The sequence below is a fragment of the Haliaeetus leucocephalus genome, unplaced genomic scaffold, assembly GCF_000737465.1.
Source record: "Haliaeetus leucocephalus isolate CR32 unplaced genomic scaffold, Haliaeetus_leucocephalus-4.0 Scaffold406, whole genome shotgun sequence".
Taxonomy (NCBI): Eukaryota; Metazoa; Chordata; class Aves; order Accipitriformes; family Accipitridae; genus Haliaeetus; species Haliaeetus leucocephalus.
Genome location: NW_010972842.1, coordinates 7971217 through 7990424, shown reverse-complemented (window position 1 = coordinate 7990424; position 19208 = coordinate 7971217). Strand labels below are relative to the sequence as shown.

The following is a 19208-nucleotide window of genomic DNA, read 5'->3' as shown; positions in this document are numbered from 1 at the left end:
CGGGCGGGCTGACAGCGGGCCCGGCAGCGCTCCTCGGCGTTCTGAGAGGGGGAGGAGGGAAAGTTCCGACGACTTTGGCGGGCAGCGAGCAGCAGCCGTCGAGTTAACATCGATCGGGAAAACCGGCCGCGGTTGCCCGGTGGTTTCGGCTTTGATGGTGTTACCAGCGCCGGGGCTCGCCCCGCCGGGTCCGGTGGCGGGGGTTGAGGGAACCCGCAGTACGGCGTGCTGAAATGCCGCCTGTGGCAAATTTACTTTCGGTGACAAACTTTTACGGGCAAAGCATAAATTACGGGAGCTTTCTAAAAGCCTGAAAATAGCTGAGGGACTTTTCACATTTGTTTTTAATCTCTTGTCACTCAAAGATCTTCTATATTAGTCGTATTAATTTTCTATTACATTTCCAAAGCAGATTGAGATAAGGACTTTAAAGTAAACAGGAAGACTTTCAATTAGTTGTGGCTAATTCTGTTCAATTGCCTCGTCTGGAGGTCATGCTGCTTTACTCATGAAATGTGGATGGCTGTATTGACACCATATGGAACGGAACATAGGAATGGCTCTGGGAGTTGAATATTTCCAGGAGTGGTATAGGAAAGTGTGAGGGGAAAGAAACTTTTTTTTTTTTTCCTTATGTGATTGAAGTATACGAATCACATACCGGATCTGCTCTACATTCAACAACTGGTTTTGCTTCCTATTAAATTTCATCCCTCCTGTTCTTTTGAACTATTTCAGTACGCTAACGTAAGTTTTCTGACAAAACCTAAGGGGTTTTTTTTGATACTCAGCTAAGCTTCATAGCTTAGTTTCTTGGCTAAGCTTACTTCAGCACTGTTAAGTAAAAATTCAGGTGTGACAGCATGCTACACAAAAAAAAAGGGGGGGGGGAAATCACAGAACTTTCATTTTGAGACTCGCTTTAAAAAGCGTTTTGCGCTAGCAGTAATCCAAATTTGTCTTTCCCACTTATTTTACTGAGAGGCAATAAAACACATTGCAGGGCTTTTTTGCTAGCACAAGGGAGGTTTTTATAATTAGAATTCCCATGGTAGTGTAAATTGTCCTTATGTAAGTTCACATTCCTTTAAAAGTGTGAGAAAATAAGTTCCACTTGTATAAATAAGCTTTGGTCTGTTGTAAGAAACCCTGCTGTGATTACTCATTGGACAGCTGTGTCACTCGCTCTTAAACTCAGAGGAGTACATCTTTGTAGGTGTCACCAAACCATGTGGTCTGGCCGCTTTTGTGTAAATATTTCTTTTGTTTGTGTCAAATGCCTTAGAAGTACCCTGCTCTTTCTTCCTTCCCCTCTTCTTAATAAGAGAACAAGGAAGAGTGCGGCGTTGTCTGTCACCTCCAGCTACCCCAGCACTTGGAGCTGGGATTGCGCAATCTCTAAGATGATAATGCGTTTCAGTTTTACATACGCAAGAAAGGTTTGACTAGCCTGGATTATTGTTGCAACAAACTGTGCGCACTTAAAAATTGTAAAAGACTGTTTATGAATTTTATTGGTGTATGTTTACTGGGTTTTCCATGGAAGTCCATAGCGGGTATAGCCAAAGGCTAGTAGTTTAATTGCAGGCTTTCCAATCCTCTTTAGAAAACAACAACTATTACACCACGTTCTTAATGTACACAGGCGAGATCTCCCAAGCAGGAGAGTGAAAGCTCTTGTGCCTGAGAAGGTCTAGGCCCGTGTTAGGCTTTACACCTTCCTCTGCCCGTCTGTCTGCTCGCCCAGATGGGAGAGCGTGTTGGATGAAGTGGGTTTTTTGAAGCTCCATTTCACTCTTTCATGCCTTTTGTGGTCAAGTCCCCCAGTGAAATAAAATGAGAGTGTCTAATGCGGAAAGGCTGCATGACCTCAGAGTGGACAGGAGGGAAATAAAAAAAAAAAAAGCTCAGTACTCAGGCTCTTTATGTCACCTTCTTTTTGGTGGCAAGTGTGAGGCTACTGTGTGGCTTCACAAAATGGGGTGTAAACAGGCTATAATTGCCAGCTTTACTGTTATTTTAGCCGAAAACACCATCTTCTGTAACCCCGCCTTCATGGAAGATAACAGTCTGCTGAAAACTGATAAACATTTGTAATGGCTTTGTGTGGAAATAGTTTGGAAGTTAGATTTCCATTTACTTCCAGGATGTGTGTCCCGAGATTGCAAGAACGTGGCTTTGTTGGAGCTGGTGTAGCAGAGGTGGAGGGAGGGAGGAAGAGTGTTTGAGCGTTGGCCGGTGTCCTCCGGGTGTGCAAACTCCCAGTGGCACTGCCGTACCCCTCGCCAGGTTCACCGAGGAATGCTAAAACTGTCGGTGAGGTGGGAGGGAAAGTCTGAAAGATGGTTTTCACTTGTGTTTGTATTACATCTTTAGTATTTACATTTTATAAATCCTCTAGTTCTCTACCAGCATTGCCAGCAAGAAAGGCCGTATGGTTTTCACAGCTGTTTTTCAATATTTTCCAGACTAAAACTTGAACATAGCAAGCTGATTTATGAGTCACTTTGGATCAGTGTCTTAAAACAGCTACAGCCTGGCTTTTTGTTTTTCAGCTCTCCCGATTTCTGCTGAATTAGCAGCTCTATAGGCCCCAGTGGGACTGATTAAGAAGCTGTTGCTGGATTTGCATTTTAAAATTTGACTTGGGGCTCAGGTTTCCGAGTTCTCTAAGGAAGAAGATGATAATTGTGACTAAGTGTTGTAAATTAAGTTAGAGTCTAAAAGTTATATTTATAAAATGTGTGAAGAAACACTCGCCCTCTCCCTTTATGCATTAGGCCTTCCTTTCAATTTTTTGTCACACAAGCATCGATGTTCAGAGTTACGTTTCAGTTTTCTGACGCAGAGACTTGCGAGTTACAAAAGATGGTCATGCAAACGTAATGGAATATAGAAAATAGTTTCTTTCATAAAACGGGTTCTTAAAGGGCCTCAAAAACTATGGCATGCTTTTTCAAGTGGAGGCAGTTCTACTCAAATGCTCGATCACTTTTATTAGAAATCTGAGGTGAAGAACAGGTATATATACTTTTTATTGTTATAAAGAATTTCTTAATATAAGTCTGGTTTCTGAAGTTTCTGAGTACATTCACTGCTATATGTTTCACGGCTTTTGAAATTCTAGTAGCAAAAGTAATCACAGAGGAGATTTTCTCCCCACTTGTGAAGTGGTTTTAACAGACAAGGAAAATTCAGAAATGGAAAATGCATAGTAATAATCTTAGTGTTTTAATGTTGTCAGTTCCATTTCTGTGAAGGAAAAAACACCAGTTCATTTTCAAATCTTTTCTTCATACTTGTTTTAAGATACATTGAGAAATGCATTGGACTGAAATGTACTTGTAGCTTTGCGACAGGGATGATAGATTTTTATAATTGAAAAATGCCTCAGATCCAGTAGAAGTTTTGAAAACTATAGGCTTAAGCTTCACTTAAAAGTATTGGTAAAAGACAAATATTTTAACTCTTGGTTCACTTCCAACCACTCTGATTTAACTTAAAAATCTAACTTGCAGGGCTTTTTGTCCTGAAGTTTCTCATGCCAGTAGTACTCAAATGGTGTTTAATAAAATATTTATAATTCATATTTTATCCAACGGTTGGTAGACAAGCGTGTATACAGCTGTGTGAAACAGGCAATTCAGTATTGTCTGGAGGGGTTTTTTTTTTGTTGTTGTCATTTTGCTTTGGGTTTTTTTGTGACTTGTGCTTGACAACCTGCTGTAAATAAACCAGGAATGAGGAATTTGTATGTACGTATTTTTTGAAGTAGGTGCTATGTGGAAAATCTGAGGGTATCTTTAGTGTTAAAAAACAAACACAAAAAAAAAATTAGTTTGAAACATAGTGTAAGTTGTTACGCTCACGGTTGCCTTGATAGACTCCAGATGGATGTGAGCTTGAGCTATGAGTGAAAGTGTCTGGCTCCAGTGTGGTGATCATGCACAGCAGTGGTTGTAATTGCAGGATTTTTATAGTTTAAGGACTCTGCCAGATTTTTTTTTTTTTTTTTAACATGTTGTAACTCCAGCAGAACAAATCTACTCACGTCTGTTACTGTCTGGTAGGTCCTTTAGGCAAACATGTTTTAAATAAACCTTTTGCAGGCTTTTTAGATGAAATGAAGAAATGCAGGTTTTTAGCACTAATGTTGAAACTCTTTGTTGAAATAATTACTGATTCCTCAGTCTTGTCTGAAGCATGAAGAACAGTAACATATTAGGTACTAACAGCCATAACTTTACTAAATTTTGGCTGTTTATTTGCATAGTTCTTATAATCCCTACAGACTAAGGCCAAATATTGAATTAAGTTTGAGGGTAAAAATTGTCGCTACTCTGTCTGCTTTAAAGGACCAAGTTAGATTCCCATGTAGATCTTTGTAACAGCATATTTTTTCATTATTTACATTTAAGAATGCAGTATGAGAATTTCAAATCTATGCAGCTAATGTCCTTCAGACAAAGGGATTTTTCTCCAGTCTATGGCCAGAGGAATGTTTGCACTAGATTTTTAAGCAGTGGAAGATGCAGTCCTCTAACTGAAGTGTGGTTAACCTCATTTACAGGAGAACTCAAAATCATAATGATGAAACTAACTTTTGTGGGTTTTTGAAAATGTTAACACTGTATTGGTTTTCCATCTTTAAGAGGAAAATCTGTAGGGGTTTAGACACCTGGAAGAAGGCGCAGATATGTATTAGGTGTTTGAGTCCAGAGCTGGGTCTCAGAAACATCCCCTCCGTGGCCACCTGAAGGTAATGGAGGGTGTTCCCCTTCTCTAGGTGGCTCCCCCTGCCCCAAGCCCTCAACCCCTCTTTTTTGTGCTGGAAAATGCCTTCCCCACCTGCGGGCCTGCCCTGCGCAGGCTTGGGAAACATAGCACGTATCTTCTCCCTGCCCGTGGCCGTGAGCCAGGCACTGGTGCCACAGCTCTGCAGCCTGCTGGGCCTGATCCAGTTGGCTGGCTCAGAGCACACCTCGTAAACGAGTACTGGTGGTACCCCTCGTAATGCCCGTATGTGCCTGGGATTATTTTTATTGTTTGATTTTTCTTTTTTTTATTTTTTATTTTTTAACCGCTGACTCCAGGGGAGGACAAAAGGGATGGTAGAATTGTCCTGGCAACATTGAACAAGTACTGCATAAAGCACCAAACAGTTAGGGGAGTCTAAAATGTGGTTTTGCCGTCCCCACGTGCTGTCGAAGAAACCTAGATGCTTGGCTGGGTTGCAGCATTACACCTGTGTCCAAGGATATGCAATGGTGGGTGCAGAGACACCTGAGTTCTCTGGATCTGCAGTTGTTCAGGGCTTAGTCACAGAGCAGAACATCTAGCATGGACGCTGAACCTGGCTTGATTTAAGCCAGTTCTGGTCTGTGTGCAGTAAGGATACACTGATCATCAGGTTTCTTCACTTCCAGAACTGTAGATGGAGAGTAGACACCATCCATGGCAGTCAGGCCTGTGTTTGGCATGTTCAGTATAGGTGACTGTACTAAGTCATATTATCCAGAAAAAGTAATGAATCCCGGGAGTTTCCTCATAGATTCAACTTGAAATACACTTCATGCCTGCGTGGCTTGACGAGGACCCCAGGCATGTTGGATGACTGTTCATGTTTAATTAGCACGGGGAAAAGTGTCATGAAGTGTAAGAAAGTTCTTTGCCTTTACCTGATGCTACAGCAGCTCACTGCTGAAGCGTGCTGATGAAATTCTTCATGCGTCTGCATTGCAGACTCTTCCTGGAGTGAGTTTAAGAACTCCTTAAAAATAGTGCAGTTTTTGTTTGCTGGCTTGGATAAACTCACTGTTAGAACATGCAGGGAGCACTTTGCAGATGGCTGAATTGGTGCAGGTGAGGTAGTGACAGGCTGTAGTATGGGAGCAGGAGGGCGCATGTTGTGGTGGATGAGTGACTGAGAAGGGAGAGATCTTCAACAGGGCTGGCCATGGTTACAAGACCAGTTGTGAATCTGTACCACTTGTGCAGGTCTCTACAGATGTGTGAGTTTTGAGCTGCTGTAATTACCTTCTCTGCCTTCTATTGTACGGTCATTCTTTTATTTCTGTGATGTTTCCAGTACTTAAGAGTCTACAGCAAAAGTTTCTTAGAACTCTATGGTGTTGCCAAACGTTTGAGACGACATACGGTAAGGATGCATGGTTTCTGTAGGGAAGTGAAATTCTTGACAGCGATCAAGAAGACGTGTTGCATTCTCAGTACTCTGGCTTATTTTGCAGCCAACACTGCAAAGATGCTAACAAGATTTCTTATAAACAGCATCAATATATATTTGGGATCTCCAGTACAGAGCAGCACAAGCTAAGTGTTCGAGCTACTTCTTCAAGTATGATTAATGTGACTAGTATACAGACATCTTAAAACTCAGGATAGAATTAGGCTTCCCCATGTCTGTTTTCTTCTGATATTGCTTGTTTAGGATCCCCATTAAATTTGGTTATGTAGGAGTGGAGTCCTGAATTGTGTGAAAGCATGAAAATATAATTGAGATTTATGGGCAGTCCTCATTGTGCATTTACGATCTGTGCATTGCTTTAGAAAAGTAACTGAGTAAACGATACAAGTATTATGATTGACTCAAGGAATGAGACTGCAGTGAGTATTGGTTTATGAATTTTCCTTGTAACCAAGAGGTTGCTTTAGCCAGATCTTTTGTTGTGAAGGGATGGGGGAGCGGGGTTGTTGGTGTATACAAGTTAAAATCTTAAGATGTTTTTCATGGGTTTTATACACATCCCAATGAACAGTTCTAAATTCTTCAGAGGTATAGGAAATTCTTTGACACTGCTGGCAGTGATCAAGGTATTTACACTTATTTATACCTTGTATACTCAAATGAGTTTCTATTCTAATCTTATTAATATGAGAACTTTTTATGTACTTGGAAACAAATGATAACATAATTTGGATTAAAATTGTATTGCTTTACCTGATGTTTTATGGCAAAACTGACAGGCTGTTTATTTTTGTAATCTCATAGGGACTTAAGTCACAACAAATTATCTTCAATCAAGACCAGTCTCTTGGATCACCTCCATAGTCTTCAGGAAGTGTAAGTTAATTTGTCTTAATTAAAAAAAAACCCGACAAAAACAAACCCCCTCCCCACCCCAAAAACCCCAACAAAACCCAACCAAGCCGAAAAACCCCAACCAAAAAAACCCAACCAGTATTTGTGTATGCTAATTGTATAGATATGTTGCTAGGGATAATTGGTTGAACAAAAAAGATGTTTGCTGTTCTGATACGTTACATTAAATGAAACTGGAATTATTTTTGAATTTTGGGGTGACACTGTTTGGCAATTTAGCAAGTCCAATGTACCTGTTTCTGATTAACATCAAAGCTGACTCTCCCTTTTTTGATATTAATAGGAAGTTGAACAACAATGAACTGGAGGTCATTCCAGATCTGGGACCAGTCTCTGCGAATATAACTCTTCTGTCTTTGTAAGTAGAACTTAGTCTTGTCCCTAGTTAGTGGAACTAACTCTACAGAGTTCTTGGAAATATGTGCATTACAGAGATTAAAGTGAAATAATTGGAAATAGAGCAGCTTGTGGTTAGGAAGTTGATTATGTCATATTATTTAGCAGGTTGTTTAAAATGTGTATAATTGAGCTTAATCCTTGTAGTTTTTATGCTTCCCTTAGATACAAAGACTGCATTAGAATTAATTTATGTTGTGGTAGTGCCCAGAAGCCTCAGCCCTGTTGTGCTAGGCACTGTACAAACATTAGTAAACGTTACACAAACTTGTACAATGTAGACTTTAAAACAAGAGTTATACTCTATCATTATGCATCTTGGCTGAAATCCCACTTGCGTTAAATCATGGCAGAATTCCCTTAATTTCAGTGGGCAGTATGGGGAAATCCCCTCGAGACGCAGCTTCAGGACAAGTATCTAGGTTAGAATATGCTTTGCCAATATCTTTACAATGTCTTTTTGAGCTCATTTGAATGTGTGGCATAATTTTTTTATGGCTGCAGTTAATACATATAATTGTGACACATGATTATGTCTATGTTCATTGTTTTGTTTGAAAGAAATTAGGAGGTTACTTGATGTGGGATCTGTAATATGGGTATAAAGTTGCAAAAGGCATACAGGGCCCATAACCAAACCAGTTGATTTTAAAGGAAATTTTATTCCTGAGGTTTTCACTTGAAATCAGCTTGATTTTTTTTCCTATAATCTAATTTCTCTAAAATGTTGAAGGAACTGCTAACAAAAATAGTTACTATCATACTATTAATTGGAAAAAAGAAAAGACATGTTTTTTGTGTGTGGGATTTGTGTTTTATCAATGGGAATCTAAAGTGTCTAAAGCTAGTTATATGTAGCCCTCTGGCCAAATCCTGCCCTTGAATACAAATTGCAAGTTACCTTTCTTGGAAGAAACCTGAAGGGTTAAAACAATACAGTAAACTTCGGAAAGCTGTTCAGTTAATTAAATTGATCACTGTTCAATTGCTTACATCTGGTGATTTGTAGGGGTTTGTTTTTACTCTAGGCCCAGGTCAGCTAAGTCAGCTGGTGCAGCCGCTGTGTCTGGACTGCTCTGTTTGAATAAGAACTAAGTGACATTTGATACTGATGTGGTTTCTTAAAGATCAGAATCAGAAAAGAATGAAAGAAAAAGCAGATGGTGTCTGACAAATAGCTGTTGAATTTAAGCATATCTTCTATTTTGCGTTAGTGTTGACTTTATTTTTACACTGGCATAGCATTCTGTAGTTTAAGCATCTAATTGATCTGAAGAATTTTTTTTCTTTTCTTTTTTTTTTTTTTTAATACCACCTTGCTAAGGTTCTTTTTACCACAAGGTTGGAAATACTAACATAATAAAGTGGTTTATATATCCTCCTGTCTTACTTCTGATGAATACAAAGTTGAGAATTTGTCTTAGCATCTCCTCTAGTCTTTCTCATGGAAACTTAACTAATTTAGATGAACCTAAAATCATCCTGCAGCTGTGCAAAGATATTTGTATTCCTTCGAGAGAATAAATGAAAATCAGTCACTGCAGGACTGGTTGTTCCATATCCTTAGGTCACTAGCTTGGTTCATTTATTCAGGTGGTGAAACATGGAAAACCTTTGTTAGATCTGTGCTCTGCACTGTGTATACTGCCACTTAAAAGGAAAAAAAAAGTATTTCTAAAAGCTGTTATCATACTAACAATGCAGTTAAAGCTGGTCTGGTTGGGTGCTAGCTTGTTCTTATTCTAATTTCCATTACTTCTGTGTGGTGTTGGGAGATTACTGAGTAGGTGTGCTCCAGCTGAGATTTAATACCTATGTTATGACCACAGCAGAGATTCCTTGATATCAATATGGTAGAAATAATTCATTAAGTAATTTGAAGGTTTCACGTTAACTTATGAGTGTCAGTGTATAATAGTTAAGACAATTGTTTGTTCCGTTTCAAAACGGATTTATGTAGAACATAAAATTATAGAGTGGTATTGCATTGTTCAAAAAATAAAGCAAAGGTTTCTCTTCAAAACATAGAATAGAATCATAAAATCATAGAATCGTTTCGGTTGGAAAAGACCTTTAAGATCATCAAGTCCAACTGTTAAACTAACACTGTCAAGTCCACCACTAAACCATGTCCCTAAGCACCACATCTTCACTAAATCCCTCCAGGGAGCGTGACTCAACCACTTCCCTGGGCAGCCTGTTCCAATGCTTGACAACGCTTTTGGTGAAGAAGTTTTTCCTAATATCCAATCTAAACCTCCCCTGGCGTAACCTCAGGCTGTTTCCTCTTGTCCTATCACTCACTCGGGAGAAGAGACCGACCCCCATCTCACCACAACCTCCTTTCAGGTAGTTGTAGAGAGTGAAAAGGTCTCCCCTCAGCCTCCTTTTCTTACAGGTTGGAAGTTATTTATGGAAATATGTTATATTCTTTTATGTAGAATGAGATTTAAATAAAGAGGAATAGACATACAGCAGTTGTCTGGCATAAAAATAATATAGATGGAAAATAAATAATGATAAAAATAATCATAGATGGAAAAATATTCAATCTAATGGGTTTTTTTAGAAGTGAAAAAATATGTTCAGTTATTTTTTTCTGTGTTGGATGTTATTTGGAGGAGTTGAATCAAACTGAGTTAATATAGCTAAGTCATGCAAAAAGAACACATGTGGAACAATTAGAATATAATTTTTAGAACCACTCTTCAAAGAATAACTGTACTCAAAACATCTGATGACTTTCTTCAGGATTTTAAACTTTTATATGAAAGGAGCTTGTGGAGCCTTTCCAAAACAAACGACTGTTTCCTTGTTGAGTCTTTGCTCTGACTTTCAAATAATAGCAGAAAGGAGGGTGCTAGTCTTCTGAAACTTGATTTGGTTACATTTCTTATGAGATCATATACATTGGTTCATTACTGTTGGTTGAGAAGCCAGTTGTTTTTTTTCCAAGGAGTCTTCAAGGAATGCCAGTGCTTTCACTTCTTAGTACTTGTCATTCAGCTGTGGAGCCTTAGAATTTTACCTGTTCCGCAAGAATTTTCTTGCCCTGCAGAGGAAATTACACTGCTGATATGTCTACAGTGAAAAATAGTGCAGGTATCTCCATACAGCACTGTATGTCTAAATTCTTCGAGCAGTATAAACAAGCATGGGTGGATTATCATGTTAGTGTAGTTTCCATTTCTGGAGCTACCTCAATTCTCGCTATCTAATTGATATTTATCTAGCTTAGATGTTTGCATACTGTTGAATTATGCAGGGTAAACATCCCCAGAGCAGTAGATGTTCCCAGTCTCATGGTCACGCTCTGTCTGTAACATGAAACAACAATGCCAACATTTTGTTTTTATGGATACCAGTTGGGAGTTGAACACCATGGGAGAGAAAAGTATCAAGCAGCAGCCCCCCCCCATGGGAAGACCATATGTCTGCGTAAGGGGAGTATACAAGCACATGCAGGCAGACTCTCATTATGATTTTATTCACGTGATGAGTATGTATCTTGTCACATGGCATAGGAGAGCTTCTGAGTCTCCTGGGGATCTGGAAACTGTTGTGAACTAAATGGCTGGTACATTGGGCTAAGTCTGGTCAGGAGGCTTTAGGTTGTGAAGCTGTGGTGGCTTGCCTGACACTAACAGATATAATATGTTCCAGACAAAGAATAGGATTCATTTTCTCTACCCTAAATTCTTGAAAGGTTTTGACATTGTAAATACGAGTTACTAACTGTAGATCCTCTTCAGGCTGAGTGGAGAGGAAAAGGCTCTCTGAAGTGATTTGTCTTCTCTAAGATAGTTCAGATGATTTTCCTACTGAAGCCCATCTAGATACCTATTTTAAACTAAGTTTTAGATGTCTAAAGTTAGGTTCTTTTTGAAATATCTAGCCAATGTACTTGGGCATGCCTGTTTTACAGTGGTGTTACTTGCAAAGGTCTGATTGCATCTTTCAGCATGTTGAACCATTTAAGTCAATTATTGGAAATTAAAATTGCAGGGTGTTCTTTTTGCTCAGCCACCCAGCCCTTTGCTCTGACTTCTGTGAGAGTAGGCAGGAACAGAGCAGTTTATCAAGGCAGAAGTAGAGAAGTTCAGCCATTTGCCAGAGACTGCCAGGTCTCCAGTCAGCACAGTAGCTCTAGCCAGGAGGCCAGGTCCCCCCAAGTGCTGGACAACATAAGCTTTTGGGGAGAGTACTGGATTTAACAACCGATTACCACAAATATATAGTGTACAGATGCTACATGCAGTAATGTAGGTGTATTTATCTATCCCTAGAAGTAAAATATGTTAGACGTTTCCTAATTTGCATTCCTGAAGTGCTTGTAAAAACAGTTAAATTAATGTAGAATTGCTTTGAATGGTTGTGGTAGAAAATTCTGCAGCTCTGGGAGAATAAACAAGTTACTTTTCATTGTTTCTAGATAGGTGGATTGCTTTTGTGTCAAGTAGAGAAATGGGCACTAATGCCCTCGTTCCAGGAGAACAAGCAATTTGGTTCCCATTCTAATGGCATTCCTTTTCCAAGATGTACCAGTCCTGTCCTGTTTATCCTGAAAATCTGTGATGTTGATACATGAGAAGAAAACTAGTATTGCCTTTTAGGTCTGTTGTTGCTGTAAAGTATTGTACCTAGGTTGAATCCAGAAATAGATTGAAACCGAGTAATATAAGTACAATAGCCTTGTACAGAAGTCCTGCATGGTGTTTAACTACCACCTACCATTTGCATAGGGTTTTACTTTAAAACTTAAGAAAATGTTAACTGCTTTTAGTGTGTTTAGTGCTTTGTAAGGAAGAACAACAGTGATTTGCAAATGCTGCAACATATTTAAGGTGATGTTTATGGATACACAGTTTAAATAAGAAACGCATGCTACTTTACTTGCAGAATTTTTAAAAATCCATAATCGTAGACATCACCCAACATCATCAGTGTTGAGTACTGTGGAAATAGGAAGGCAGCAGTGATTTTAAAGAGACAGAACATCTTTGAGTATTAAAGAATCCTGCCTCCCCAACTAAATTTTACTGTTCTTATCAAAATGTATATATAGAACTAGACTTAAGATTAAAAAAACATGTTTCTTATTACCCACATCAAGGATATGTTATATAGTAATCGTCTTGCTCCCTGTAGGGACTAGAACAGCTGTACATGCCAAAGTCTCTAGTGCATGTAGTGAAATTCTAACGTTAGGCTAGCTTTAAACGATGGAGTGTTTTAAATAAACTTTTGATTTTACATTTTATTGAATAGAGACTATTTTATTTAAAAGCACTAGTACATATGGTTCAGGTGATTTAAATGGAAATATCCTGTAGCTTACATTGTAAAGACTGATCATGTTAGTCTAGAACACAAACAAATATTTGGTCTTACTAAAGCCAGAGTGGACAATATGAAGTTAATGGTGCGGAAGTGAAAGGAGTGTGGATGATTCACAATTCAGTAATGTTTTTCAAGTTTTACATTAATATGTGGTTTGTATTAGGTTCCCACTCCACTTTTTTGAGAATGTGAAATCTTCTGTTCATAAGAGGCATACAGAATATGCACCATGGTGTAGGTTTTCTCCTGCTTTGCTGAGGGGACCCTCCAACCCCATCTGCACAGGACGCCTTTGAGGCAGTTAAAACAAGGAGCCGCACGGCCATTCACTTTTGAGTTCTGAGATGATGAAGAATGTTGCCAGTATTGAGGAGGTTTCTTGAAATGTGCCCACTTGTTTGTTAGGTGCTGGACTGAATCCACAAGTAACTTTTCTGAAGGCTTTCTACAGTCATCAGTTTGTAATGTCTTTCTGTCGGTATATGCTGAGTTTAAATGCATCGTCTTTGAAGACACTGTCTTGTGTCCTGGATGCTTAAAAAAAGTAAATGAACAAAAAGTAGTAACAAAAAAGATTGGGCAGGAGATAAAACCAGGACAAAAGGACTTTAAAGTAGCCAGTCTTAGGTGACTGCAGTGGTCACAAGTTTTCATAGTAAGCAAAATTGTTTGAACTTTAAATGTAGCTTTCTGATCAGCCAGTATAAAATGACTCTGATGACTTGATTATTAATCTCAGGCCTTTGGTGTTCAGCGAACACTTCTGAAAAGCAAATCTAAAAGCTAGAAGTGAATTGCTGTACTGGAAAAGTACAGTCATTCTCTTCAAAGCAAAAAAAAAAAAAAGCAAAATTACCTAAGCTGTCAACAATTATTTGTTTAAAAAAAATTATTATTTTGATCACTGAAAACAAACAAAAACCCAGGGAATGCCTAAAAAGTTTTTTTCAGGTCCAGACGGTAGTCTGTGCCCTGAATGGGAGGTTCTACTTGTTGTTCATCTAACCCACACAGCTGCAGCAGGGAATTTATTGGAGAAGATGATCTGCAAGTTTTAGTGTATACTAGGCTTCATAAATAACTTAATTTTGAAATTTCAGAGTTTATCAGAAAAGTCCAAGTTTAGCTTTGTGTCTTCCTGTATTAGCTCCTTCCTGCTACCTTGCTTAGTTGCTCATTAATTCTGATTTCAGTCATCAGTAAAGTTTCTTCAATGGACAGCATGCTTTGCTCTAATCTGAATAAAATCCTGTTGATGAAAGAGCTAGCTACAACACGGTTGTTTCTTGAGATTGGTAAAGCATTGTGCTGTCAAGCAGTGGAGACAGAGCTAACTCCAATGTGACACAAACCTTTAGTATGTGGAGTTTATGATACTGCAGTGTCAGTATCTACTTACAGGGCTTTCGGGGTGAATGGGATTGTTCATGCTACCTAACTTAAATACGTAGTCTGAAAAAGGATTTTTCTTTATAGCTCTTAAAACTAAGTAAACTAACTCTTAAGTTGAAGTGGCTTATCGTAGATCTTTGCTAAACAAGACACTGAACTTGTGACTAAAGATTTGTAAGTTCATCTGTATTTTAGGCAGCTTCATGCTTGCTTTCATAAGAACAAGGAAGAACAAAACAGTCTTGCCTTCTTCATGTGGGGGGGAATAATAGAGCATATACTGGTCACTGGTTTTCATTCTTTGTTAAAAAAAAAATAAAATCTTTGTTGCCAAAAAGGTACTCTTCCAAAATTTGAATGTGTGCTGTCGCATCCTGGCTTTGATTAACACAGCTTAAATGCCTATCTAACTTTATGCACAAATGTAGTTACTGAAGAAAAGTGGTGATTAATCCCTTATACTATTTAGAAGGGATTTTATTTTAGTATTATGTGTCCATTTCTGTTGAAAACATGGAAGAGTGTATTTAAATATGTTTTGTGATAGTGGACATCCCAGATCATGCTTCAGATAGTCATATTGAGAAGTAAAATTCAGCTAATTGAACCAAACATGCAAAATAGATGATACATTTGTCCCAGCTGGCAATGTGGAAATAACAGTGTTAGTTTGCACTGTGTGGCAGTATCTTGATGAGAAAAATGCCTGTGAAGGGCCTTCTGTAAAGATAGAAGATTTTTCATAATCCTTGTTTGCAAGATAATTTGGAATAGAGGTAGGTACGAGAAATCTGCCTCTTTGTCATCTCACAGTAGGCTGGGAGTGGAAGTTCTGTGTAAAATCCAGGAGAACACTGTCTCAGTTCGTGTTTAGAAAGCTACAGTCACAAGACAGAAGTTTAGATGCAACTCCTGAAAATGAAAGCTTACATTCAGTAGGAGTGGATGCCTTTCCCTTCTATGCTTGCCAGAGAAGGTGGTATTGTGTGTTTATAAAGCTAGCATACTAAACTGAAGTCTGGCTCCCAATATTAAGAAAATGTTGGTCAAATATTTTACATCCTTGTCATCTCTTCAGCTACCACTTTATTATGGGAAGGATTAAGATTTGGATGCTGCCTCAAAGAGTTTGTTTTGAAGAAGGATTGAAAGAAAGGATAGAGGAATGCCAGACTGGGCTTCAGGCGTAAGGCTACTTGGAGAAAGTCCCAAAAATGGGAGTGGTGGTAAGCCATGTGTGACTTGGGCTGAAGCTGTGAGCAAAAAGCTAGAGTGAAGAAACTTACTGGAATTAGTTCTTGCAGTCTTTGACATTTGGTGTGGAGACTAAGAGGAAGTAAATGAAAGAATTTGAAAAGGAACCTGTCTTAGTCAGAGTTGCAGACATGGAAACTAGATTTTTATGGCAGCAATTTAAGCTGAATGATGGGAAAAGGAAGAAGTATGTAGAAACCCAGAGTTTGTTGTAGCAAAAATAAAAAGTAGTGACAGCCTAAACGAATGCTTTTGCAATGAGAATGGAAAAGAATGCAAATTTTATGAGCTATTTGCAGTGGAAAAAACTGGCATGATTTTCTGATCAACAGTGTTAAAGAAAAAGATGAATTAAAAGGAATAAGAATGGATCAGAAAAATAGAGAACACTGTTCCCATGTGACAACGTGGAAGAACGGTAGGAAATTTTACCAAGGAGGAGGTGCCAAGTTGTAGGGCATACAGTACAGAGAAGGATGGAAGTCAGAATGAAGTTAAGAGGTCAGGCATAGGTATTGGGCTTATGTCTTAGAGAAGTGGTAGGTGGTTATTGCAGTAGAGCAGTGAAATGTAATGACTCAGTGTCTTGAGTGAAATAGAAATGGATAAGAGATCATCCCTCAACTTGTACTAACAGTTGAGATTGGGAGTAGATGTAGAAGGGTGTGCGGTCTGAAGTGCCTAGACTTCGGTCTGTGCCCTACAAAAGGGAGGGTTGGCTCCGTAAGAATAAAGGATAGGTGTTTTTACTTAACTAGTCTGTACATCAGATTAGAAAGATGATTTATAATACTGGAGGGCACTATGCTGGGATTAATCTAGGTTATATTTATAATTGTCCAAGACTGTAGCATTCGCTAACAGTCACAGAGCTCACCAAATCTGCAGTGGGTTATTATTCCTGTTGTCAGCTCATGCTGAAATAGCTATGCCTGTACTGCTTTTGTTTACTGTTGTTAAAATAAAGTGATGAACTTACACCTTCACTTGGCTATCACATGCTCAGTAACTCAGAAAGTGGAATGGGAAACAGACTCCAGGGTATCAAGAAGAGAGTTTGGAAGGAAAGTTTAATTAATTACATATTGGTACTATGACTGGAATCAGAAGAGAATTGCTATGGAAGTATCATGTGTTTGGAAGTTTGGAAGCTCTGATCCCAGAGCTGTTTCAGTCTGCATCTTTCTCTTCCCTTTTTCCCAGTTTATGTTTGGTTTGGGAATCAACAAACCTTTGGTCTCAAGTTTTGGACAGCTGTATGCTGCAAAAAGCACAAAAAAATAAGAGCAGAGACTTGCTGACATGTGGCCTGAAAGAGCAATGACAGGCATGGATCATGGAATGAAGACCTTCAAAAGAAAGAACAACTGCTTGCTGCAAGAAACGTTAAGAAGCCTGTGTCTGAAGGAGGCAGCAGACTTGTAGACCTACCAGTAGGACTGGAAGTGAGCCAGAATCTTGACTCTATTTCTGGCATCTTCATCTTGGAGAAAAACAGTTTCACTTGAAATATTTCTGTATCTAATAGTTGAAAAGATTCAAAAAACTGGATGTTCTTATTTCAGTGTGGTTGGGTGTCTAATGGTGAGAAGAGCATGTAGTCCCATTCATATCAAGGGATTTTTTGTAAGAGTAGTGTTCAGCTTGAAACCATAATTACAATATCTTAAATTATGTAATTGTTCATTACAGTATGGCTAATTTTAGTAGTCAAATGAGTAGAAATTGAAGAAAAAAAAATCTTTTTTTCTCTCTTTCTTCTTGTAGGAGTTACTGAGACTCTTTGTTCTGATATGTGCTCCTTAAAGTTGTCCAGCCTTATTCTAAAAACCACAAAGCATGTGGCTTTCAGCACTTTTTGAGGAAGTTTATTACAGTCTTGATCTTTCATCTTTACTATCAATTATTTTTTTTCTTTTTGCTTAAATTTTCTTTCACTCAGTGTCTTGACATCATTGTTTCTTACAAGAGCTCCAAAAGTCCAAAGGAGTTTGGGAGGACAGGAGGCGGAGTGCAAGAAACAGTAGATGATATGCCAGGAGTCATATGATGTCAGTGGGTGAGTGGAGGGAAGAACAGGTGAAGCAACCACAAAGATTTGAGGAAATGTGAAAAAGGGGGCTGTGAGCTGTAGTGGCACGTAATGGAGACCACCCATTGCACGGTATGTGCTCGGATGTGGACAGTCACGTCTGCTTTGCCTGTGTTCTGATACGGCTGCCTCCAAGCCAGCTCTAATCTGGAAGCCATGTAAACACAAGACGGTCAAACTAAACATCCATGAACCCCAGTGTCTTGGCTTCAGCACCGCTCAGAAAGATATATCTAGCCCTAGCAGAGTGCTTTTTTCTCTTTATATACCTCTTAGTCTCTAGCAAGAGACTCTAATATGATTTCATTTGCCTGTTTGTGAGGCGTATTCAATATATCCTGCCTCTCAGGGCTCAGTTGAGGGACAGGAGATACTGTATTAGTCCAGAGTCACACAGATGTTAAAACAGTTATTTTACATCTAACAGCTTTGGAGAAGTGGCTGCACAGACACAGCTCTCCAAAACTGTCTTTCTCGACAACTTGTTTTTTACCAGGTTGCTCCACCTCCAGGCTCCTACACATGCTTCTTGTTGGTATCATGGTGTGAGATAAGACTAGGAGGTTCTCAAAATACAGCAGGTCAAGATCTTCCTGGAAGAAAAGAAAGAGTTATGCTGAAGAAGGAAGTGCAAGGGTATTTTTTTTGGTGCTGAGATTTTGAATAGAAACAAAAGATAGGACTTTAGGTCTTAATCTGTTTCTGAGTTGGAGTTTCCATGTTACAGGATCAGAGTAATGAAGCTTGCATAGATATTTCTCTTAGGTAGAAAACATTACATATTGACAATCTTTATCAAGAGATGCTCAATAATACTATCTCAGATCTTTAAAAATTGGGTTTTTTTTCAGCACAGAACTATTAAGTCTAAATGGTGTTAACTAGATCCTTAGCAAAATGGATACGGAAGTTGCTGTCCTGCTTTGTATTTCCCCAGTGGCAAGGAAAGTACAAGTCAATATGTCAGATATGTTGTAGCTGTTGTTTATGTAGAATGCATCTTGGGATCGTGATTGATAGGGCTGTTAGAGATGTTTTGGCCTAGTGGTGTGGTTAAAGTCATGAATGCTGAGAGGGAAAGCTAAGGTTTCTCATACCCGTAATGAAAAACTGATATTCTGTCTTAAGCTTCTATTCACACAGGCTTATGTGAAAATAATTCAGTCAATCTGCACGCACTCTTGGGTTGTTGGGGGTTTTTTTGCTGCAAGTCAGGGTGTAGGCACTCAAATTGCAAAAGGCATGTTCAAATTCATGCAGGTGTTTTTGGTGGTTTTATCTGTGTTCCTTGGTGCTCCTGCTGCTTTAGTTGTAACAGGAGAAGTTGTAAGGAATCCGTAGCGTTTTGCTGTTTCTTGCACATGAAGAAATTGTGGTCAAATTGCTGCAGGTCCGCTTCTGTTGGAACTTGATGCACTGGTTCTCTTGTTGCAGGGGATCTCTGTTGCTCTGATCTCCCCTTGAGGGTCTGTGAAATGAAACCAATGTGGTGTGTGCAGCTTCTTTTGTCTGAGTACAGTAATAACAGCACTTTGTTGGAAAGTTGTTTTTTTTTGTGATGGTTCCCCCCCCCCCCCCCCCCCCTGTGGCCCACGGGGGGTTGAGGGTGAAGAG

At 39.0% G+C, this 19208-nt stretch overlaps 1 protein-coding gene across 1 annotated transcript in view; it reads left to right on the top strand.

Moving 5' to 3' along the window:
* Positions 1 to 19208, top strand: part of LRIG3 (leucine-rich repeats and immunoglobulin-like domains 3) — a 43483-nt gene that overhangs the window by 374 nt on the left and 23901 nt on the right. The window contains exons 2-4 of the mRNA XM_010574116.1: positions 4787 to 5010; positions 7010 to 7081; positions 7404 to 7478. Of these exons, the coding sequence (XP_010572418.1) occupies positions 4787 to 5010; positions 7010 to 7081; positions 7404 to 7478 (371 nt within the window). The remainder of the gene's footprint in view (positions 1 to 4786; positions 5011 to 7009; positions 7082 to 7403; positions 7479 to 19208) is intronic.